The 26,305-nt window shown below is 37.0% G+C and overlaps 1 protein-coding gene across 1 annotated transcript in view; it reads right to left on the reverse strand.

Moving 5' to 3' along the window:
• The window catches only part of LOC113264239 (uncharacterized), a gene marked incomplete at its 5' end in the record, with an annotated part of 288,777 nt that overhangs the window by 175,374 nt on the left and 87,098 nt on the right, over window positions 1-26,305 (reverse strand). The window contains one exon of the mRNA XM_057304793.1: window positions 14,101-14,235. Coding sequence (XP_057160776.1) covers window positions 14,101-14,235 — 135 coding nt within the window. The remainder of the gene's footprint in view (window positions 1-14,100; window positions 14,236-26,305) is intronic.

Here is a 26,305-nt window from a genome sequence, read left to right on the forward strand (position 1 = left end):
CCACTGCTGTTAATTAATTTGCCCTCCATCTTGCCTCTACTCATGGCTTAGATTGGACATAACCATGCACATTGGGCAGAGCCCTCTCACCAGGCCACCGATTATATCATGAAAATAGAACCACACACGCATGGCCAATTGATTTTTGACAAAGGGATAAAGGCAACTCAGTGGTGAAAGAACAGTCTTTTCAACAAATGGTGTTGACAAACTACAGACAAACCACCTTTCCTTTGCAAACCACCTTTCCCACAAAGGATCTGTATCCAGAATGTAGAAAGAACTCTCAAAATTCAACAACAACAACAACAAAAAAATGCAAACAACCCAATTCAAAATAGGCAAAAGACTTGAACAGATACTTTCTCAAAGATTAATATGGATGGCCGATAAGCGCATATGAAGCAGCTTAATAAAATTAGTCACTAATAAAATACAAATTGAAATTATAACTTCAAATTTAATTTTGAATACAAATTGGAATGACTTAAAAAAAACAATACTAAGCTCAGGTGAGGGTGCAGAGCTACTGAAACTCTCATATGTTTCTTGTGGAAATGCAAAATTATACAGCCATTCTGTAAAAGAGGCAGCATCTTAAAAAGTTAAAAATACATATACCATCTGGGTGCCTGGGTGGCTCAGTCTGTTAAGCTCCAACTCTTGATCTATGCTCAGGTTATGATCTCAGGGTCATTCTCAGGGTCATGAGATCAAGCCCTGAGTCGGGCTCCACTCTGAGCTTGGAGCCTGCTTGAGATTCTTTCTCCCTCTCCCTCTCCCTCTCCCCACCCCTGTCCTCTCTCTGTCAAATAATAATAATAATAATAATAATAATAATAATTCTACTCTTAGGTGTATCTCTTGGAGAAATCAGTACTATGTTCACATGAAAACTTGTATATGAATATTTATAGCAACTCTATTCATAATTGCCAAAAAAAATGGAAACAGCTGCTATGTCCTTTTAATGGGTGAAAAGATAAGTTTTGGTACATCCATTTAGTGGCAGTCATCCAGCCATGAGTAGGAATGAACTGTGGGTGCATACAATTCAGATGAGTCCCAAAGACACTATGCTGACTAAAAAAAAGCAGTGTCTACAAAAGATTACATTTCCTATTGCTAGAGCAGAGGTGGATGGAGGGATCAGGTCACTGGGTGATGGGCATTAAGGAGGACACATGATGCGATGAGCACTGGGTGTTATACACAACTGATAATTTATTGAACACTACACCTGAAATGAATGATGTACTATCAGTTGGCTAATTGAATTTTTAAAAAAGAAAGAAAGAAAGAAAATGCGGGAGATTAAAAACAAAAAAAAAAGATGACGTACCCTATGAAAATTTCGAAAATACAAAACTTTAGGGATGGTAAAGAGATCAGTGCATAGCACGGATTAGGGGTGGGGGTGGAGTGAGGGGGTAAGGATGGGCCTGCAGCAGACAGCAGAAAGGAAAAGGAAGGAGTTTAGGTAATAGAATGGTTCTTTATCCTGATCGTGGTGCTAATCACACAAATCTAAATTACATCGGCATTCTAAAAAAGTCTGTTTTCCTGTATGTTAGTTTAAAAAATAAAATAAGTAGGGGCGCCTGGGTGGCACAGCGGTTAAGCATCTGCCTTCGGCTCAGGGCGTGATCCCAGCGTTATGGGATCGAGCCCCACATCAGGCTCCTCCTCTAGGAGCCTGCTTCTTCCTCTCCCACTCCCCCTGCTTGTGCTCCCTCTCTTGCTGGCTGTCTCTATCTCTGTCAAATAAATAAATAAAATCTTTAAATAAAAAAAAAAAAACTATGGCTTGGACCCACAGGTTCCTGTTTAAATAAATAAATAAATAAAATAAAATAATAAAATAAAATAAAATAAAATAAAATAAAAAAAGTAAACTGTTCGCTTGACTTCTTTCCATAGCAAGGAGTTGGAAGCCCAGATGGCACTCAACCCAATTCACTTACTCATTTAACAAATAGTCACTGAGAATCTATGATGTGCTGAATGTTGCCGTAGGCCATGGGTACACAAAGAAGCAAGAGAAAGATTTCTGCCCTCATGAGTTTGCAGTCCAGCTACACCTCCTTATGATGCGTCTTTTAAGACTTCGTCAAGTCAACAGGGACATGAAGGTGAAACAGAGCTGATGCTTTCAGAAGGAGCTCAAAGTTTCATCTCTAGAGATGAAGGGAGGCCCTATATCTAAGTGTGTCTGTTTCAAAGTCCCTTCTCAGCCTGTCTCATCCGAAACAAGGCTGCAACGCACACCATAGTTAGGCCACCTCCCACCCTCATTCTCATCTTTAGCAACCAAAGCTAGAGAGGACTCTAGAATTTCTGCTTTGCAGCAGAGAGCAGTTAAGTTAAAAGATTAATGAATTACTGGACCATTTGCTGTGGTATTTGATTCTCCCCACAAACTTGAAAGAAGAAAATTCAGCCATTACTATTCTTATTTCATATACATAAGGAAATTATCTCGCAAAGTTTTCACAAATACTGAGTAGTAAACTTGTGATTCACTCCAGTTTTCAGACTCCGAGTCCATATTACTTTCCTGGTACCACAACGTGACAGCCAAGGGAAAACCATTCCTTTGTATTTCTTGGCTTTGCTAATCCACAATTGTCTAAGGAGTACATTGATTCACTCATTTATTTAACAAATTTTCATTGAACAATTACTGTCTGCCAGGGACAGTGGTAGAACACGCAGACTCAGTGCCTACCCTCAAGACGCCATCATAATTGCCGTGAGGGGAAAGAACTCTGAGGGAATTCAGTGGAGGCACTGCATACGGCCTTCCTTCTTTGGGAAGGAAGTTTTAAGCTAGATTATCGAGGAAGAAAAAGTAGTGGCAGAAAAAGACTCTTCCAGTTGGAGGAAATAGCCTGAAGTATAGGCTAAGATGGAAATCACCTTGTCCATTTGTAGGAACTGAAGAAAACCAGAGCAATCAACAGCTGCACATCAGTGTTTCTCAACTCTGGCTGTACATTAGAATCACCAGAAAGAGGTTTTTTTTAAGAATAACATTGTCCAGGTCCTGCCCCCTGAGAATTTGATCCATTTGTTCTGGGGCAGAGCCCAGACAAGAATATTTGTTTAAAGCTCCGTGGAAGAGTCAATGTACAGGCAGATTTAAGAAGCCTTGTTTTTGTTAGGTTTGTTGAACCACAGATACAGGCAAATTAATGTTTAAGTATGAATAGACTTCTTTCAGGATTTATCAACATTTTGGTTAATTTCAGGTAAGACTTAACTTTTTTTTTTTAAGTCAGGTTCTAGTGGTCTAGTTTTATACTGAAAAGGCTCATTTAATATTAATTGATTTCAATATATGTGGCACATGATACAAGAATAAATAGTGGCTCCTTGTTTCCTCCTATATATGATAGTACTTATGTTATATTCATTGATGAGGAAGTTCTAGAAAGAAAGAGACCACGGACTCATCCAATTATCTATACTCCTGAAGACGTATAGTTCCCAAGATGGATGAGTGGCCCACTGGCAAAGGAACATGGAGTACGCTTAAAGGATCACAGGCTGAAGCAAAAAATAATTAAGTATCAGAGTGGAGATCTATTATTTCAAAGGTTCATTGAATTGGGCTTCCTGGATACATGGTGCCATTCTAATGGGGGTCCCAGAGAGCGTATGTCTGACCCCTATATCACTGACCCATCTGGAAGCAGTAAAATGTGGTCCCAGTATTTCTTAAATAACGTTAAATAAAAAATGAGTTCCACAATTAACTCAAGTTCTCTCGAAGTAGGTGCTTTCTACGCTTGGCTGGCTCAGCCTTTCCAGAAGGTATCAGAGCCCTTTTCATCCTTATTTGTCCTCAGGCCAAAACCTACAGCAACTTTGAAAACAGTAGCTTATCTTGAGAGGGGCCAGAAGGGAAAGTATTTAACAAGATTAAGACACTTGAAATTAGAATTCCAAATAACATCATTGTTCCTCAGCAATTTATTACATTCCCTAAATTTCACGAAGATTTTTTTTTCTTTAAAGGTTGCAATTTTGCTTATTTTTTAAAATTGTTCTTACGTAGAAAATATCAGAGATTTTTTTTTTTAAAAACTACTCTGCCTTTTTCTCTTCTCTTTTACCTCAAAGGAAAAATTATCCTTCCTCCTTCCCCATACTCACCTCTCCCATCTATCTTGCTTATGATGGGAGCTGAACCCAACAATTATCCTCTCTCTCCTGCATTCTCAATTTTTCCTCCTCCAGGTTTTTTTCCCATTTTTTATCAAGAGAGGACTGAGTGTTCAACCACAAAAAAAAAAAAAAAAAAAAAATCTTCCCTCAACCCCTGACTTCATTAAGCTGTGGTGAAACTCTCTCCTTCTCATTTTCAAGTGCATCTTCTATACGCACTGCCTTAGTTTCTTCTTTCTTGTTCCCTCCTCTCGTCATTGCAGTTTGGTTCGTGCCCTCATTTCTTATGTATTCCCTCAAAAGGCATCAAAATGCACTTTATTTTCAAAGCAAACTGTCTTTTCATCTTTGCCTGAGTCAATCTTTCCAGAGCTTTGCTAAGACGAAGTGAGATTTGTGGACGGGACAACAGCGTTATGCATCATATGGGAGCTGAAGAGTCTAACACCCACCTCAGACCTACTGGATTAGAATTTGCATTTTAACTAGATCCTTGGGTGATCTGTATGCATTTAGTTTGAGTAGTGCTGCAACAGAGTATTTTACTGATGTGACCACCCTCTCCCTTCTTAAGATTCTTAAAATTCCATAGCTCCCATGACGCCCCACCTCCTGGTCCTTCTACTTCTTCAGTTTGCTCCTTTGCAATTTACTTCACCCTCTTCTCTCATCTGTCCCTTAAATTAAGGTTTTCCTAAAGTTTTTCCACTCTTTGTTCTGTGGTTTGCCTAGTAGGATGACACCCATATGTCCCTCCTGAGTTTAAATCCATTTTTTTTCAACTCCGAGCTAGTCACAGTCTTCTTAATTTCCCCAACACTTTAAAAACTCAATTTGATTAAAACCAACTGGCCAACTTTTGTCTGAAACCTGCTCCTTTGGGTACCTCAGCTCTGATAAGGGCAACACTATTTTCTGAGATACCTGAGATAGAAATACTGCTGACTGTAATTTTCTAGTTTTTCTTTACGGCACAGCTATTTGTCTACCAAATCCTATTGACTCAACTTTAACATTTCTCTAAAATGAACCCTTTTGATTGCATTCCACTGCCACTATCCTACCTCCGGCCCTTACCATCTCTTCTTCTGGCTGATGTAATGGCCTTCTTACTGGATTTCTTGCCTTCGATTACCCCTTGCCCAAATGTACCCCCATATGTAGGCTGGAATCCAACGATTCCTTATAGTTCTTCAAATACACCTTGTACCGTTCTGACTTCTTGACTTTTTTTATGGCTTTTCTGTTATCCAAAAGCATTTCCATCAGTGCTTGCCTTTTGAACTGCAAACTACCCTTCTAACTCAGGTCAAAATTGTGAAATTAACACATATTTTCTTGATCATACCAATACAGGATTTAAAATGGATTGCATTAAAAAGAGTTCATGGAATTCTCCTGCCCCCAAAAGCCCACTCATTTGTTTCTGAGAATTTATCATAGCATATAGAACGAGCTCGCAATCTGCCTCCTTAGCTTGTCCCACACTGGGCTCTGTAACAACTTGGATTTTGGAATTGTAGTATAGAGAACATAGTATATGTATATAACATAACTTGATGTATCACAGGACAGTATGTACTATACTATATTGTATATGTCCATGTCTTACATAATTTCATTGAGAAGTTTCTCTTTCAGCAGGTTGGTGAGTGTTTCCAAACAGTGCCCCTCTCCCTGGGAATTCCACTGTGAGATAACCGAGGTAGAGAACAAGTCTGATTGGCTATCTTTCTTACTGTTCTTTCTTATCTAACTATCTAATTGCATCTGCTTCACTTTTCTAAGCCTGAAGTTTGTCCCAGAAAGCTTACTGGTCTTGTATGTAAATAGAGTGGTGGTAGACCTGCTTATCATTTATTCAACGTGTGTGTGTGTGTGTGTGTGTGTGTGTGTGTGTGTGTTTCTCAGCGGAAGAGTGAGCTTGAGCTCAAGTAAGCCCCCGCAGGTCAGGGATTGCATGTTATTTTGGTTTGTATTCCCAGAGCATTTAGCAGTCTGCTTTGTTGACAGTGGTTACACAATAAAACTCTCCTGAATTGAATTCTGCATCACCAAACATATATAGATGCTGCCAGAGACCATTGTTTATGAAATGTAGGCACATACAAAACAAAATTATCAAGCATAACAAATATTTTCCTGGATTGCCCCCTAAAAAGTAAAACAGCCTAAAAGATGATAATAATCCCACAGTTACATCATGGCTCTCTTCCTCCAGCCTTTCAGAAATATTTCTGGCCTCAGGCTCCACCTATTTGCAAGGCTGATCATCACTTAAAATATCAACCTGGGGATTATATTCAGAATCCTCTCAAGAGTGTGTGTGTGTGTGTGTGTGAGAGAGAGAGTGTGTGTGCACACGTATGCGTGTGTGCACGTGCTTGCACATGTGTGCTTGAAGGGATAACAGTAGTCACTTTTTCATGATTTGGGGGCTAGAGTAGATTCAGCAGATTACGTATGGAGCCTATCAATGTGAGACAGCTTGCGGAAGATCATAAACATATTTTTCAGAGAGAAACGTCGCAGCCATGAACACATCACGTGGTCACCCCTTCCCTAAGGTTTGCTCCTTTAATTGTAAATAGCCAGAAAGCCATCAAGCCAGAGTTTAATAAACTTTTAATTTGAAATGAATTACCACATGTTGTGTTTGTTTACCCATTATTAAATCTCTTAGCAACATATCAGTGGCAGGAACAGCGTACTGTAGCACAGCCCTGATATATTAGAAAACAAACCCATGGGGGATATTAACTGCTAATAATATGTTTAGGAAGCCTCTAAGAAAAATAAATAAATATAAGCAATGTAGCAGAGACATGTATTTGGAGAGATTGTATGTTTTGTTTTTGTATAAATCTATTCTGAATAGGAGCAAAACGTCCCTGTGCAGGTTTTGAATGTGAAGCTGGAATCTTCTGAGCTCAGAGCAGAGCTAATGCAAATTAGCCTTTTCCAAGCCTTTTCTTAAAGCAGAAAAGATTCTTCCTCTCCCAGTACATAGTGCTCTCATACCGATTGTGTCAGTATTCACGTTTCATGGAGTGTCACCTGTTCTCCTTTTAGGGGAACGGAGGGCAGCATTTGAAAAGCCAAGTTCAGAGCACGGTGCAGTAGGTGTGGAAAATAGAGCCACAGTACCCTGAGGAAAAACTAGAAAGCAAAAATGATCCGGTGAAAAATGGTCTAAGAGTAATTGCTTCTAGTCTTCAGCTCAGTATCCTAAAACTAGGTTAAAATGTCAGTATCACTGAAATATTATTACTGTTAAGTCAGAAGCTACTTTCTCAAAAGTTAAAAATTCTAAAATAAGATTTTGAGTTCCATGCTTAATCCTAAAACATCAGGAGGAAAAAAAAAGGAAGAAAGAAAGAAAGAAAGAAAGAAAGAAAGAAAGAAAGAAAGAGGAAAGAAAGAAAGAAAGAAAGAAAGAAAGAAAGAAAGAAAGAAAGAAAGAAAGTCCACATTACAGTTGTGCATTTTTTGATGCCCCACATAGTGGCTTGAGTTGACTGGATATTTGAACTTGATATTTAAACAAAAAATCAACTTTGTTTGTGAATTGATTTATTAATTCTTGAGAGAAAAATTTGGACTTTTTTTTTCCCCTTCTGAATCTCCAATTCCCAAATTAAGCAGATAATATTCTAATGTTGAAGTAATTTGTTTTCACAGAATAAAGGCATCCGAGCCCCTCCTGTTGGAAGGCCTGACTAGTCTGATTCAACATAAAGAAAAGACATGGGGCAGAAGTCATTCTCCTGTAGACATACAGTGAGTCTCAACCACAGCACCCGCAGATGTCCTCAGTGGAACTCCCCACAAATCAACTTGGAATGAGGCTAAGTCTGACATTGGCTGGCTTTTTATGGCACTCTCTACTCTTTCTCACACTGCCAGTGCCTTCGGCTCATTCTGTGTCCTCCACCTCCCCATCCTTCCCTTACCACACCAAGCATATCGACAACAGCACAGCCATTGTAATCCACTTATGATATGTGCATTTGAAATACAAAATTAAAGCCTTAAACTTATTAAATTCCAACACAGAATACTTAAATTCAGCTTAACATTGTGCATTTTAAGGACAACTAGCTCTATTCATTACCCAGCAAAACCAGACCATGATGTCGGTCACCTATCTCCTCTGGCTACAAGTAAGGCAAATCCACATTCTCAAGTGTAAGAAACAATACACTTTAATCAAGTTGCTTTATGGTGTTGGCACTGATTATCTAGCTTCAATCTGTACAGTACTCTCCCCATCTATGGTTTTGCTTTTCATGGTTTTAGTTACCCATGGTCAACTGCATTCTGGAAAGCAGATGATCCCCTTTCTGACATATCATCAGATCAGTAGTAGCCTAAGGCTACGTCACCATGCTGATGTCATTCATCTCATGTCATCTCATTACATAAACATTGTATGATCTCACATCTTTTCAAGAAGAAGAGTGAGTACAGTACCATAAGATATTTTCAGAGAGAAAAAGAGAGAACACATTCACATAACTTTAATTGCAGTACTTTGTTATAATTGTCCTAGTTTATTAGTAGTTGTTGCTGTTAATCTTTTTTTTTTTTTAAAGATTTTATTTATTTATTTGACAGAGATAGAGACAGCCAGCGAGAGAGGGAACACAAGCAGGGGGAGTGGGAGAGGAAGAAGCAGGCTCACAGCAGAGGAGCCTGATGTGGGGCTCGATCCCATAACGCCAGGATCACGCCCTGAGCCGAAGGCAGACGCTTAACCGCTGTGCCACCCTGGCGCCCCGAGTTGCTGTTAATCTTTTACTGTGCCTAACTGATAACTAAAACCTCATCATTGCTGTGTTTGTATAGGAAAAAACATAGCATAATAGGGTTCAATACTATCTGGGGTTTTAGGAATCCGGTGGAGGTCTTGGAATGTATTCCCCCACAGATAAAGGAGGACTACTGTATCTCGTATCTAATTTATTTTCCCAAATATTTGTTTAAAGCCGGATGACATAATTTGATATATATGAATTCTGTATATAAAATTCCAATATAACCTTTCCAGGTATATATAACTATAAAGTGACATTTCATTGTCTGGAGGTAGTGGTATCTTAGTTATCATTAGCTGATGATAATAGTTTACTCACAGGGAAACAGGTCGGGTATGGCTAAGGAACCTCAGGGCCTATAGTCGGCCCACCTCTTAGGGAAGGAAGCAGGGCTTCTAAAAATGGAGCATGGCAATCAGTGGAGTTTTACTCAGCTCAGCAAGGCATAATCTCCAAGGCATTTGGGCAACTCCAGGCACAAGAAACATTTACCACCAGAAGTTGAATATGAAGCTCTGTGTTGCCCAGCTGATAGGCAGAACAAGACAAGAAGGCAGATGCCATTAAGAAATCAAATACTGCAGGTTTTAGGTCTGGCCATTATGGCAGGGATCCCACATCCCTTCCCCAGAAACACTGCTGTTTCCCTGGCCTATGCTCTCAACCCAACACTTCCCTCACTCTACATACTCTCCATGGTCGAACTCAACCACTTAGCAATTTCTGGTAGTCTATGTGTTATGTCCCTGTAATGGACAGGTTCTTCGTCCCTACTTTCCATCTCTCTCCTGAGTTTCGTGAGCACTTTCCCAATGGTCTCCTACACATTTCAACTTGGATACAACAAAAGGATCTCAAACTCAGTAGGTCCAAACTGAGGTCATGTTTGTTTGTTTGTTTGTTTGTTTTCCACTCTAATCTTGTCCCTCTCCCTTTATTTCATATTATCTGCTGGTTAATACCCATGTCTATCCATGCTAAAAAATTAGGAATCATCCTTAATTATCCCTCACCATCAATATCTAATCAACCAACAGGGACATTTAAATTCTCAGTCCTATAGTCATTCTCTTACACCTCTTTAATACTTTATAAATTTAAACTCTCTTCTCCAACTTTACTATCGCTGCCCTAATTCAGGCCCTCTTCTGTGGCTGGCACTACTCTAAATTTTTCCAAACTGATCTGGTTTTAGACATGCCCTCCTCAAATAAATCCTCTTAAAAATTACCAGAGGGAACCACCTAAAATAGAAATTGAAATACATCACTCCCTTTCTCTTTTTTTAAGATTTATTTTTTTTATTTTAGGGAGAGAAGAGAGCATATGAGCAGGGGCAGGGGCAGTGGGAGAGGGGAAGAGAGAATCTCAAGCAGACTCCCCAGAGGGTGGAACCTGACTCAGGGCTTGAACCCAGGACTGTGAGATCATGACCTGACCCGAAATCAAGAGTCAGCTACTTAACCAACCATGCAGGCACCCCAAATCATTCCCCTTCTTAACATCCTTCAGTGGCTACCCACTTAATACCAACCTCTCATCAGCCACAATAGACACAAAAAGACACCCAAGGAAATAGCAAGGGAGTTATTACTATCCTAGAATCTATACATGGATAAACGACGGCAATGAGGAAAAGTGAGTGAAGTGGGAAAAGGATACAGACTTTTTCAGACATACGAGGGCTAAGAGAGTTTACCACTTTATAGACCCAAACTCTAAATGAATTACTAAAAATTTTTTTCAACAAGAAGAAAAATGAAAGTGGAGGCAAGCTACATAAAAATACTATGAAGCACAGATATTGACCAAATAGGTCAGTAAATTAATTTTCTATTGAGACTAAATAAAAACAAAAACAAAAACAAAAAAAACAAGTTTTCTATTTAATAAAAGAGTGACCTGGAAGCATAGCCAACAATAACGTAAGTGTACACGGAGGTGTGTGATGAGTAGGTAAAACATACTAAAAGTCCTTGTCATGCTCAGGAAGAGAAGAGAAAAACCAGATGAAATTAGATTTTTAAAAACAATTTTCAGTTAAATTTGTAGGTGAGAAAATTCAGGATAACATCTGAAACAATTAACAATAAAATCTGTAGGTTATAAACAGCAGAGGATAAACAAAATAAAGAAAATTATTTTTGGTTAAAGAAAAATTCAGGAAAGTGTTCTTATAAAGCAAAGAAATAAGATGGCAAAAATAAATTGCAAAGAATGTTATCAGCAGGTCCAAGTATAACCGTAATAACAATATTTATAAAAAATTGAACTCACCAGTTCAAAGACACATATTAACTACTTGTCTTGAATACAAAAATAAAATCTATATTTATGCTGTTAATCCATACTCAAAAGAACACCACGGATGAGTTTTAAATTTTTAAAATAAATATTAGAAAAATAATATATGCCATAAAAACACTTAATGAAAAAAATCAGGTGGTAGCATTAATATCAGAAGAAATAGAATACAAATTAAAGCATTAATAGACATACAGGAAGACTACATCTGTATAAAGAAATAATAACACAAAAATTAATAACCATAAAATTGAAGGGACTTAACACATTTAAAATATATAAAACAATATTTGACAGAACTACAGAGATAAACGGACAGATCTAGTCAACAGTGATGATTTCACACATATCTACCAGGTAAATAAAAACTGAAGATAAGGACTTAAGCTTTCCAATCAAGGAGATTAAAAGGTAACTTCCCCAAAACCGGAAGGAAATAGGAGCAAAGAAATAATAAAGCCAGGTATAAATACGTAGAAAACAAAAGATCAATGGAAAGAAAGTCTTAATGGAGGTATATATTTTTAAAAAATGAATAAAAAGATAAAATTCAAGCAAGACTGATAAGGAAAAGCAAGGAAGGCATATATTAACCAATATATTAATAATGAAAAGAGGAACATAATTATAAATTTGTGGTATTTCAAAATTATAATAGTATTTTTATGTATATTCCTTTAGAAACATAAAATATCTATTGAATACTACACAAAAAACAGTTTCCTCCAGGGAGAAGAACTAGGTGGTGGTGGGAGGAAGATTTTATTTTGAATAATCTGAGTGTATTCTGTATTCAATAAAACTGTAACAAAAGGAGATCAACTTTAAAGATAATATACTATGTATACAAATGTATATATTCTTGTATTATGTGTATAATACATAATATATATTACATTATATATTTATATGTATATATAATAACATTATATTGCATTATATGCATATGTATATAATATATAATACTATGACTAATTCAATTAGTTTTCCAATTGAATTAAGTAGAATGATTGAATAATCAATAGCAATCAAAAATTGAATTAGAAATCAAATGTTTCCCATGATTCATCCCACAAAAAAAAAAAAAAAAAAGGGTCCAGAGCTTTACAGTTCAATAAGGTAAAGTTTTAAAAATGACCCAAAGGAAAAGTGAACAAAATATAATTATAGGAAATTCACAGAAAGTATAACCCAAATGGTCAACAGAAACGTATGAAAAAAAAAATCTCGAACTTAAGTCATATTCAGGGATATTCTAATTAAAACAAAGAGATCTAACACTGCAATTGAATTGGCAAAACTGATTATAACAAAGATTGATAGGATGTGAGCCAAACAAATCCTGCTCAGCTGTCAGAAGGGCAAATAGATAACTACTTCAATGGCAATGTGTCACTATGCTATGAATTTTAAAAGTGTGTGCCCTGTGATTCCAGGATAGGAAATATCTTTTACTCTAGTGAAATTCACACCTATGTGCACAAGAAGGACATGTCCAAGAATAATCACTGTAATCTTGTTTGCGACTGAGTAAAACTTGAAACAACAAATAAAATAAAAATAAATTTTGTTACAATCATGCATGTTGCCATGTACACAATTAGATGGCAGTAAAATCAATAAACCAAAAATACACAAAGTGTGTGTGTAGGAGTTATGCAAATGTCAAGGATAATACTGAGAGAAAATAAAGTTGCAGAAATAGATCTAAAGCATGGTTACTTAACACAAACTATAAAAACATAGAAAAGATATTATACATTGTTTATAATTACGTACATATGTAGGAAATGTATTAGAACATACATGGGAAAGATCAATAACAAGTCTCAGAGGGTTGGGAACAGAATCAGCCAGCAGTTCACAGAAGGCTTTAATCACATGTAAAATGTTACTTTTTAAAAGAAAAGATGTGGAGCAAAGATGGCAAAATAGCAAGAATGGATACAGCTGGGTACTAATTACTGGTTTATGTTGTTATTTTCCATACAGTATGTTTAAAATATTCTATAATTTCCAAACTAAAAAAACAGAGTCCCTACTACAGTGCCTGGCACATGAAAAGCATACATCATGTGTAATTATTATTAGCGGTAATCTTTCTAACATTAGTATTATGCTGGTAATACTGTAAGTGCTGCTATACTTACTACAAGGAATAACGTAATTACTAAAACTACTACCAACCCATCCCCTACTCCTGCTTCTAATGTTATTATTACTGCTAGAGGATCCAACCTGCTAAAAAATCTTGTGAATCATTTGGTAAAGGAAATAATTATCTTGCAAAAAATAATAGCCACCTCTAATAGATCACTTCTGCAGGCTGAAACTTCTCTACATTAAATAGTACAAAGAATGTTATTTGCTTATTTAGTGCTTGATTAATATAGTTTTTGAAGACTGAGGTTTATAAAAGAAACTATATTATTTGGGAACTTCTTTCTGAGACTATTTTCTCTTTCCTGGCCATGTGTTGATTATCACTCTTGTGAGTGAGCAAGAAGGCTTGGTTCAAGAACTAAGAACCAAAAAAAGTCAACTTGTCCCCCCCAAAAAATAAAAAATATTTTTAGAGCCATAACTCCATGGAGGAAGACTTGTGTCTCAATGAAGTAATTTTGTATTTAATTGTAATTACTTAATAATTATGCCAAATGGAAACAGATATTCTTGTCAATGATTACATTCTCTTTAAGCAGCATGGCATCGAAAGAAATACATTAATAATTTAAACGTCTTTCTCAGTTTTCTGTAATATAACACAACTGGAAGTATCAGTAAAAGAAGTTGAAAACAGTCTACTAACCCTGAGAAGAGCGTGGGGAGGGTTTAGCTTTATCACCCAGCGATGCACAAATGTTTTCCTCTGTTTGTTTCTCTGAAAAGCCAGGCGTATTCTCTACGCCGGATTCTGCTTTCTGTACTTCAGCCATTAAAGAAACTGGAAATTCAGGGGGAAGCGGAGTTTGTCTTTCATAGGTTTGTCGATCATCCAAACGCAAAGGAAGTTTAATAACCTATTAAGAGAGAAATCTCTTATCTAAACTGTTGAAAACATTACACACACAGCTAATTTCACCCTAGAACAATGATACAATTTGCAAACTCTAAAAGGTCAATGATAAATTTAATTTTCCAAACCTTATATCTGCTTTTGTTTGGCCGCCTTACAAAACATGCATTTTTTTGTATTAGCAGATTTACATAATTGCTTCAGATATTACCATTGCTCTATATAGTTCTTAGTTTTTTCTTTGTCTTGCCTTATAATTTTCTTTAATTTCTTCTCACAAGTAACACTGTCTGATACTCACACTGGGATCAAGTTAGCAAATGTTCATTCAGTATTCACTATCCCCAAGAAACAATATTTTTAGTTCAAATATGAACGACAAGATTGTGGAATCTAGTGGCGAACATATGGGTGTTCACTGTGCCATTTTTTTTTCAACTATTCTCTATGTTTACAATTTTAATAATAGAGTGCTTGGTGGGAATAATCAATGACATAGGAAATGAAATATTTAGAAAAGTGAGGGAGTTTGGGAAAAAGTTAAAGACTATCCTGCTTGCCTAGTTGCTCCCCTTGAATTATTTCACACACCCTGTGGGGGCTGAATCAGACCTGTTCTCCTGTCTCCGGAGAGCTCAGGGTGTGAGCCTGAATTCTATCCCTAATCACAAAGTGGTAGAGCATGTGAGGTCACGGTTAAGCCACATGCCCTGGCACTTTCCTTCCACTAACAGAATGGGAGGGAAATGATCATAATTTATCTGACTTACTTCCTTTCATCTCTTCTAAGGCTGCATTACAGAAACCACTTTTCGGATCTATCTGGTTTGCTCATCTTGTCTCTTCCCTGTTCCAAGTTATTATTTTTTTCCTGAGTAACTCCAAAAAGAGTACTCAAAAATTACATTGACTTGTTCAAAATTGCATTTGAGAAAACTCTCATTGGAAAAATCCTAATATTTTAGAATTTCACATAAGAGGAAAATCAGGTTTCAAGATAAGAAAATTTCATTTTTATCCTCATGAAAGAGAAGCAAATACATTCCTACTTATTCTGCCTTATGATCAGAAAATTGTATCTTGACTAATGGCACTATTCTCATTAATAAGACTCACCCTGCCCCCCACCCATGAAATATACAGAGAAAGATTTGTTATTAAATAATAAAATTAGAGAATTACAACCATCTGTAATGAATAATGGCCATGGGCTCTACAAATAAATCATAATTTTACTTTTCACCAATTTTTTCTTTTCACCATTTTTTTAAAGGGAGTCAGAAAAAAAAAGGAAAATTTTAGTAATGGGTCTAAATCGGGTAGATTTTAGTGAAATCAAGCTTTCTAATGTTATTTATCAAATAACTGTTTCTTGACCTTATAAATTTTAAACATCACTTCTTGATTTATCTCAATTATAAAGTGCATGTATCTTTAAACCAATACTGGTACTATCCAGATGACATTTTATGAAATAAAATTGATGCTGACTTTCCTTGCTATAATTTACAGACAACTGAATTTTAGGTAACAATTAGTAAAAATTATAGATATCTTTCACATTAGCTAGTAAACCGATATCAAAACTGATTTTCTTTTACAACTCTACTTTTATTTTTATTCCATTTTGACTTCGTGGTACAGTATTCAAGTTACTAATTTGTTCAATAGTTATCTACAGTTTTCTTCAAAATTTGGGTGATTTTTTCAGTAACTCCTTTGAATTCATTTTCAAATGTATTTATATCAGTGTTTCTAAACCTTAGAAACTTTTAAAAACTTCCGATCCTGACACCCCCACCTCAAAACAACGGAATCAAAATCTCTGGGAACAAGACCTAAGCATGGTATTTTTAAAGCTCCTTACATGACTCCAATATATAGTCAGATTTGACTCAGAATGGCACTATTTTCAGAATCAGCAGAAAGGCACGTATTTGGATTTAGATTTCAATTTATTTTCTTAACAGCACCCTATAATATTTCAAAAAGTTATTTCAGCAAAACATTATAAAGGAATTAGCTAAAAGGGGAAAAAATGCCAGCTGATTCAATTTAAAACAAATAAGAAATAGTAAGACCATCACAGAAGAAGGATATATAGCTGCTGATTTTTAAGCCAAAATTGCATGTGTTTGGATATCTGGAAATGTCCATATTTAATAGTTCTGTTACTTAGGTAAATAGATGATGGTGATAGGTAGATGGCAGATATATAAATAGATAGATGCATACATATACACATACATTAGATTAGATTGATTGATTGAGAGCTGCCTGGCCAGATAGCTAGATAGACAGACAGATGGACAGACAGATTGGGAAAAGTCAAACATGTAGGTAAGTAAGAAAAAAAAAACATAGCATTTTATGATACAGGCACTGTGGAAAGACATCATAATCAGGTAGGACAAATTTGGACATACAGGACACATGGAGACTAAAATTGTGTTGGAATGCTTTATACTTTAGTACGTTGTCATTTTTTTTTTTAGATCCTCCATGGTATTTGTTTAGAATGAATTTATGCAATGACATTTCTGCTAAAAGACTTGGTTAGAAAATACATTTCTAGGGGCGCCTGGGTGGCACAGCGGTTAAGCGTCTGCCTTCGGCTCAGGGCGTGATCCCGGCGTTATGGGATCGAGCCCCACATCAGGCTCCTCCGCTATGAGCCTGCTTCTTCCTCTCCCACTCCCCCTGCTTGTGTTCCCTCTCTCGCTGGCTGTCTCTATCTCTGTCAAATAAATAAATAAAATCTTTAAAAAAAAAAAGAAAATACATTTCCAAATATATACAAATAAATAGTATATGCCCAAAGGTGTTTTGGACTGTTTTTCGTTTTTAATTTTTGAGGTAAATAAGACAAGCATGCTTTGAAGTGATATGTATGGATGGCAAAGGGAGCTTTGTAATGACCATTATCCTGTGAAATGTGGGTTATTATCTTTTTTATGAACACATGTCTGTCTCATCAAATAAATGGCAAACATCCAGAAGGCACAGACTATATCTAATCTCTTTTGTATCCTTAGAATGAGCAATGCCCAACACACAGTAGTAGCTCAGTTAGTTCTTCTGATAAGGAAACATCATAGCCTTATACCCAAGTTGGTGAGACAGATCAGCTCCGGCAGCAGCAAATTGTAAACTGAGAATCAAAGGATTTGAGTGACTTTTCTGGGCCACTCATGACTTAGCAGTTTGGATACAATTTTCCTGAAGATTTCTGCCAATTCTAGAATTGTATTCCTTCTTTGCAGATATCGATTTAATCAGCATCGAAAAAGCATTAGGATGTGATTGCTTTTACAGGTTTATGATACTTTTTGAAATTTTCAATAGCACAAAAAGTAAGGTAAAGGCTCAAAATGAGCAGTTTTAGAAAAATTTTAAGTTCTTTTTCCACTTACACAATCATATTACAAACCTGAAAGTACAGATTGCACAGCCAGTGGTCCAAGTCCAAGCAAATCAAATCTTCCATTTTCCTGAAGTTGTCAAGGGTCTGGTCATAATGTCCTCGGAGAAGGGGACACTTGAATTTTCCCTCCACTACATCAAAGTTGTTATCGCACAAAGGGAAGGCTGCCCAGCCCACAGCCTGGTCAAAACAAGCATATTTCCCACGAAGGAGACAGAGTTCAAACAGGAAAGCCATGCCAGGTTTCACATCTTTCTTAGGAGGGAGTACCTAGGAAAAGATACCAAGACAAGGGAAGATTAGGATGCTTGCACATGGAAACATGTTATATTCAATGATGTCTGTATATGATTCAGGATTAAGTAAAGAATGGGCTTTACTTCTATGGTTTGCCCTTAAAATTTTACCTTTGTCAATAATGCTGCAATAAATATAGGGGGTACATATATCCTTCCAAATTAATGTTTCCATTTTCTTTGGGTAAATACCCATTAACAGAATGATTAGATCACATGGTATTTTTTTTTTTTTGAGGAAACTTTATACTGGTTTCCACAGAAGCATTATTTGTAATAGCCAAGATATGGAAGCAACCTAAGAGCCCCCTGAGAGATAAGGAAGATGTGGTGTGTGTGTGTGTGGTGTGTGTGTGTATATATATATATATATATATAATGGAATATTATACAGGCATAAAAAAGGATGGGATCATGTCATCTGCAACAACATGAATGGATCTAGAGAGTAAGTCAGTCTGAGAAAGACAAATACTACATGAGTTCACGTATGTGGAATCTAAAACAAACAACAACAAAAACAAAAACCAAATGAATAAACAAACAAAAAGCAGAATCAGACCAGTAAGTGCAGAGAATGAAGTGATGGCTGTCAGAGGGGAAGGGGATGGGAGGGTGAGCAAAACGGGTGAAGGGGAGAGGGAGATACAGACTTCCAGTTATGGGCTGAGTAAGTCACGGGAATAAAGGCACAGCATAAGGAATATAGACAATGGTATTGTAATAGGGTTGTATGGTGACAGATGGGAGATACACCTGTGGTGAGCACAGTACAATGTTTAAAGTTGTCAGTTCACTATGTTACACACCTGAAACTGATGGAACATTGTTTGTCAACTACACTCAAACAAGCAAACAAAAAGTTTAAAGAAAAATTCACTATTGGATCCATTTACATGAAAACCATTTCCAGCCCAAAGTAACTGAACAAACATGCCACCATGAAAATGTGACCCACGCAACAAGACAAATTTGACCCTGCCACTTCAAGATTCTGCCTTTTATGAGCTTTGGGGATCAAACTTGTAATCTGTTACCTAACACCGTACTCTGTACTTTCAGTCCTATTTTACTGGAGCTGGCACTTCTATTATATAACTCTTTCTATCAATTGTCACAATCATTGTTTTATTTGCCTGTCACTCACCTTGTAGTGCTTACATACCCAGCACAAGAGCTTTGCATGGACGAGATGCTTTTTCAAAAAATTGAACAAACTATAACACTCCAGAGAAACTAATCCTAGGCATAATTGGTAATTGGTTGCTTGAATTACTATTACAAGCTCTACTTCTTTAAGGAAAAAGAGTGTCCCATTCAATTTTGTGACTATCCTATTTATTTCCATTGACATTATAATGTACGTTGCTGTATAAGCAATTTGTTAGTGTTTGATAAATAGTGTTAGGCATAAAAATGGAGGAAATGATCAGATTGACCAAACCATTCTTCAGGTCCCCAGGTGTAGAGATGGAGCTTGTGCTTTGGTCTTTTAATAAAGAACTTTAGGGGGCACTGGGTGGCTCAGTCAGTTAAACATCTACCTTTGGCTCAGGTCATGATCTCAGGGTCCTGGGATCGAGTCCCGAGTCAGGCTCCCTGCTCAGTGGAGAGTCTACTTCTCTCCTCTCCCACTGCCCCTTCCCCTGCTCTCTCTCTCTCTCAAATGAATAAATAAAATCCTCAAAAAAATGAATTTCAGCAAAGTGCAAGACATGAATAATCTTTTTTATCTTAATAAATAGAGTATAGGCTTGGGTTTCATTTTCAAATTCTAAGTGAATAATTATGAATGGGCAAAGATAGGGACTTGCTTAAGACTATTTTATAGTAATATATTTAGCCAAAAGTGTGTAGGCATATTTTATATGATTTATGTAAATATTCTAAGACTTAGTTTATGTTTAAAATGAAACAGAAGCATCTGTTGAAAAATACCATAACCCCGTGGCAGCTGCTATGAAACCATGAACAGGATCAGGTTTCATTTAAACCAGATTTACCATTTTCTACAACAGCCCATGGGAAAGCTAAAAACATTAGACACAAATTACTGACAAAAGAGATTCTTAATCAAGCCATACTTTTCATTTGGCTATTTGGCTGTGAGTAACTTTTGTGATAAGAAAATAAAAGCTAAATGAGAAAGAGGAAAAGGAAAAATGGAGTCAGAAACCTGTTTCAGATCATCATTTAAAAATAAAGTTGAATTGATGTCGTTACAATAATTTTATCTATTCTCATCCCTGTCTTTAGAAGTGCTTCTCTCATACTACCCAGGTCTGATTCAGCAATACGTTCAAAGTACATAAAGTAAGAATTTGAGCAGTGCTGACCCAATTCTATCATTAAATTTCTGTGGTCTCGGGCTAGTCACTTCTTTTTTTGTATCAAGGCTTTAATGCATTCCAGTCTCCTCATGGATAAAAGACCAGGAGGGGTACCTGGGTGGCACAGATGGTTAAGCGTCGACTCTTCATTTTGTCTCAGCTCATGATCTCAGGGTGGTAAGATCTTGCCCTGCATTGGGTTCCCCGCTCAGCCTGGAGTCTGCTTGAGATTCTCTCTCCCTCTCCCCATTCCCCTCCTGCTTATGCTCTCTCTCTCTAGAATAAGTAAATGAAATTTAAAAAAATAACACAAATAAAAAACCAGGATATAATCATCTTCTTCACAGAATTGATACCACTATCAGGCCAATAAATATAAAAATGGTCTTAAAAACATAAAATGCACATAACTATTTATTATTATTATTATTATTATTAAGACTTTATCTCAACTGCTTCTTTTTTTTAATATTTTATTTATATATATGAGAGGGAGAGAGAGTGTGAGAAAGAGAGAGCGAGCTCACACAAGCAGGGGGAGGGAGAAGAAGACCCTGCTGATCAGGGAGCCCAATGTGGGGCTCGATCCCAGGATCCCGGCATCATGACCTGAGCCAAAGGCAGACGCTTAACCACCCAGGTGCCCCATACCTCAACTATTTCTAAGATGAGTTAGATTACCGTTTATTTAATAAAGAAGAAAAGAGTATTTCAAGGTTAAAGTTCATCTGTAAACATGTAAAACACCAGTATCATTTTGTGTATGAGAAAAAACAGTTGGAGGCTTCCAGACATAACCTATTACCACCAGGCAGCACGCATCCACTGTCACCATGTAAATAAGAAGCCAGTCCTCATGCACAAAAGGAAACTCCACTGCAACCTATTTTACAAGATAGAAGAGTCACATGCAACTACCTTGACAGCCACAAAGAAATCAGTATGTGAACACAACAAAATCCAGTCGCTGATATTGATTGAAAAGGAGGATAAGAGCTATATGTTACCAAATAAAGGAATTTATTTTATCTGACAATAGTTGTCTTATTTATTCTTTTAGTGTCTTTCCCTCACCGTGTATCATAGGAGAGATCTGTTGCTCTGTAATGCGTGGCTGGGGACTCATTCTTTTCCTTTTTGGCAACAAAGGATCACTAAGTTTCATTGTGTCTCTCAAAGGATCCTTTCCACAAACCCGAATACTTCCACAGCTGTCTTATGATGTGATATTTCCACGAGCATTTTTCAATAGCTTTGTAATCGAATGCTATATAATGAGGGAAATAAATGTATTGGTCTCTGCCAACCGCCCATGCCATCTCATCATGAGAGTACGCGTGGTTGGTGGGGAGGGGGCGCCAAAATATCTTTTATTTTCTGAGTACCAAGAAGAGCATACTTTTTGAAAGAGGAGACACTATAGAACTGAAGTTCGCTGTGTGACATTAGGGTGATGCGTTTCATCTTCCATAGCACAGAAGGTGCATGTGAAAGGAGAGTAATGAACAAGCAAAATCCAAGAAATAAACAAGAATTTTGAAGGCCAAAGTTGCATGGAAAATTGGAAGAGAAGTAAAATTCTTTCCACTTGGATACCAAATATTTTGAAAGTGAAGCAAACCAGAGAGGATTAGGATAGTCTTACAAAATGATGAAAATGCATATTGATAAACTATTCTTCAATTTTCTGGACTTTCTGGAATTTTGAAAAGGACTATTATTTTTATAATCAGAAAAAAATTAACAAAGTGATTTCAAAACCAGAAGACCTTGAAGGTGCCTGGGCAACTCAGTGAGTTAAGCATCTGCTTTCGGCTCAGGTCATGATCCCAGGGTCTTGGGATCAAGACCCATATCATCGGGCTCTCTGTTCAGTTGGGAGCCTACTTCTCCCCCTCCTTCTGATGCTCTGCCTGCTTGTGCTCTCTCCCTCTCTCATTCTCTCTCTCAAATGAATAAATATAAACTTAAAAAATTAAATTAAATTTTAAAACCCAGAAGACCTTCAAAGTTCTGCTTCTGCGTATGAGGGGGATGATCATAAATGACCATAATTCCCATTATATTAAAAAAAACAATTAAATTACACAATTGTGTACATTATTGAACCCACAGGGGAACTGAGGACACAAAGAAACAGGGGAAACTAAACCTCGGAGAGGAACAAGCCTTCCATATATGAACTAGCTTTAATCTCAGGGAACAGGTGAGGGAGCAGACCTGCCACTGGGTGAGAATCTTTACAGCTAAAGGAGAAGCTGACCAAATGTTTAACAGCCTAGGACCAACATGGGATATTGAATATATAGGAGTCTCAGATACACAGCAAGTCCTCACTATCTACCAATTCTCAACCTTAGGACTTGTATCCAGTGCTCAGCAGCATGTGAGTAATTGGGTCCAGGGCGAGAGTCAAAGAGAGTTCTCCAGTGGCACAGAAATCCTGAGGCAGGGCTGGGGAGCACAGCAGAATCCCACAGTTACATGGTGCTTGGACACCAAGCCAGATTGGAAGGGAGAATCTTTTACACCTCAACACTTTCAAAAACCAGTGATGAATTAATTAACTAAAGCTATAACTTAACCCCAACTTAGCTTAATCTAACCAGAGAGATCTTTCCCTCACCCTAGTTGCCTGACAGAGATAGCTTTTTAGTGGGGGATAAATATTTTCTACTACAGTCTTTACAATTCCTTTATATACTGCAAATATACAGTATACAAAATATACAGTGCAAAACTGTGAGACATCCACAGAATCAGGAACATGTGATGTCTAGACAAAAGATTACAGCCGATGGAAACTAACCCAGAACAGACCCAGATGTTAGAATTAACAAGGACATTAAACAATCACAATTAGGATAAAGAAATAGAGGAAAAGATAGAAATAACCAGTGAAAGGGAGGAAACTCCAGGAGAGAAATTGCAAAAAGTTGAGAACAACAACAACAAAAATCATAAAATACTTGAAATGAAAAGTTTATTGAGTGGACTTCACAATAGAAACGGACAAAGCTGGAAAGGTTAGATGAACTCGAAGAGAGGTCAATAAAAATATCCTACCTGAAGCACAAAGATAAAATAAATGAAAACAGAAAAAAGAAAAAACCAGATCAGAGCATGTGAGACCTGTAGGACAATAGTGAACACACATAATTGGAGTCCTGAAGGAAAAAGGGAAAGGCAATTGTGCAGAGAAAAAAATTTGAAGAAATGATGGCTGAGAATGTTCCAAAACTGATGAAAGACATCAACCCACAAAACCAAAGAAGCTCAGAAAATCTTGAGAAGATGAAATAAAAAAGCAAATAACACAGGCTTATCATAGTCCAACTGCTAAATCTCAAAAATAAAAAATCTTAAAAATATAGAGCCATCTATAATATGTAACAGAAAATTTTATTATTGGCTGCCAAAGGGTCATACTTGGTCAAGTATCCATATTTCCTTATTGTGAAGTCCTGAATATAATATAAAAATATTTATATCATGGGAAATTCTTTCTTTCTTTCTTTCTTTCTTTCTTTCTTTCTTTCTTTCTTTCTTTCTTTCTTTCTTTCTCTTTCTCTATCTCTCTCTCTCTCTCTCTTTTTTTTTTTTTTTTTGTTGTTGTTGTTGTTCTGTATTCTGGTCATATGTAAAGTTACTTTTGTCTCTGGCACTGAACAAAAGGTTTCCGGAAACTTTGGTTAGGAATAAGCTCCACTTTTTGCTTCTTGGTAGGCTGTTTCTTGTCTAACTGACATCTGATTATCACCTTATGTTTACCATTTAATTTGTAATTCCTTAGCCTCACATTAAAGCCCTAATGCAGCCTCACCACAATCTAACTTCCTAGTATTATTCCTTACTACACATACATATATTAAAATATATAATACATACACATACGTATTAAGTATTGTCAAAATAATTTTCTCAAATGTCACACACACACACAGAGTCTGTTATTTTTCTCACAAGAGCCTCTTTATCAGGAAATCCTTCTTCCTGTCTCAAGTTCTGCTCATTATAACCAAAGAACCTTGGGGTCTTCCGTTTGAACAATACTTTTGAGGTAATAATTACTAATCTACAGGTGCTCAAGCAGAAGTACAGGCAGGTGGGGTCCAGATATGGGCTAGGAGACTTACATGGTTTCATAACAATTACTAAGATCTTCTAAGAATTTTAAAGCACTTAAACATAAAGCAAATAATTATAATAAGAAGAAAAGAGTTGTAAATGACCTCAGAATAGGGCATTTTTAGAAATTTGTTGAGGAATACAGATTATCTAATAAAAATACTGGTGATATATCCAACACAAAAATTGAGAAAATGTGTTATATTCAATCCCTTGCCCAGTTAGAAATCTATTCTATAATATGCAAGACAGTTGTTCATTCTCTACCTGAACCCTACGTTGATGGGAAGGTTTGCCAATTCATAAGGTAAATTAATCCAAGTGGGAACAGTTCTAATTGTTAGGAAGCTCCCCAGTCACTCCTGAGAAACCATGATGTCATTAATGTCGTTCGTTAAATATTTTTAGCTCTTCACCTTCTAAGCATACAGTAGGATTGCACCTCCAAGCTCCTTGGTGGTTGGGTGGGCCCTTTGACTAGTTTTGGCCAATGATCTTTAAGAGAACATAACACGTATCACTTCTAGGCTGGAGCATTTATTCTTGGTTCTAGACCTTCGAGAGTTCTCTTTTTCTGTCCTTTGTCACAGTGACAAATGACATTCCAGATGGTGATCTTTCAACCAGTCTTTGACTCAGAATGAAAATGGGTAAAACAAACCCCTCGCTTTCCTGAAGTGAGCATGGAGCTCAAGTGAAAATAAGCTTCTACTGTAGTAAGCCACTGAGCTATCATGAGGGGTTTTTGTTACCATAGAATAACCAAGTCTAACATTAGTTAGACTGCTTCACTGGCCCTGCTTTGTATTTACTCCAGTCCAGTCTTAACTGTTCTTCTTGATAGACGATTATTGTGCCAAAATAGCCTCAGAGCCACAGATCTATGTCATCGGAGATAAAGTCAAGTGCGTGGTGGTTTTTGTCAGGTTCATGACAAAGCCGATAGTAGAGGAACATGCAAATACTCATATAATCTGCACTTCCATAGATAAAACAGAATACTCCATAATGCTTAAATTGTTCCAGGTAAGTCTACCATGCTGCTGCCTACACATGGCTGAGGTTCCAATTCTTCTAAATGCATCTTAAGTGATTCTCTTGACTTTACATATAGATTACTTCAATCCTCATTGTTCATTCCCATCCTGTTTAATTGCTTCCCTGCTTTAAAAGAGAAGCTATATATCCTAGTGGTTAAAAAGCATGGGCTTTGGCATCAGACAAACATGAGGTCAAATCCCAATTTACCACTTAAGTAGGTAACCTACCATCTCTGGATCTTAGTTCTACCATTTATTAAATGTTGGTGGTAGTCATTGGGGGATGGAGGAGAGAGGAAGACAGTGGTGACAAAGGAAAGGTGGCAGGTACACAGAATGGGTAATAAACTAAACCGTGTCTTCCAGGACTAACATTCTAAGGAATAAGGGGAGTCCAGGAAGTAAATAAATACACTTAATTTGCAGGAGAAATCACCAAACGTTCTTTCCGCGGCAGACAACTGCGGACAGATGAGTGGGAATTGATGCCACAGCACAGGGTAATCTAGGTTATCCAGGGAGAGTTTTATAGTACCAGTATTTTCCTCTCCATTCCCTCAGCCAAGATAAATAAATAGGCAAATTAGCTCTAATCCCCAGTCTTTCTGCTGTGGGATAAAAGAAAGTAATTATTCTTGGAAACTTATCTTGGACTAAGGATCAAGGACAGAGGGTGGTGACAGCTATTACTGTCACAGCTTCTGAGAGAAAAATCTTACTTCCTACACCATTGGAAAACCATGCACTCCCCTGTGCAAATGTAGGCATTCCAGGGCCCTG

Source organism: Ursus arctos, unplaced genomic scaffold (assembly GCF_023065955.2).
Source record: "Ursus arctos isolate Adak ecotype North America unplaced genomic scaffold, UrsArc2.0 scaffold_31, whole genome shotgun sequence".
NCBI lineage: Eukaryota > Metazoa > Chordata > Mammalia > Carnivora > Ursidae > Ursus > Ursus arctos.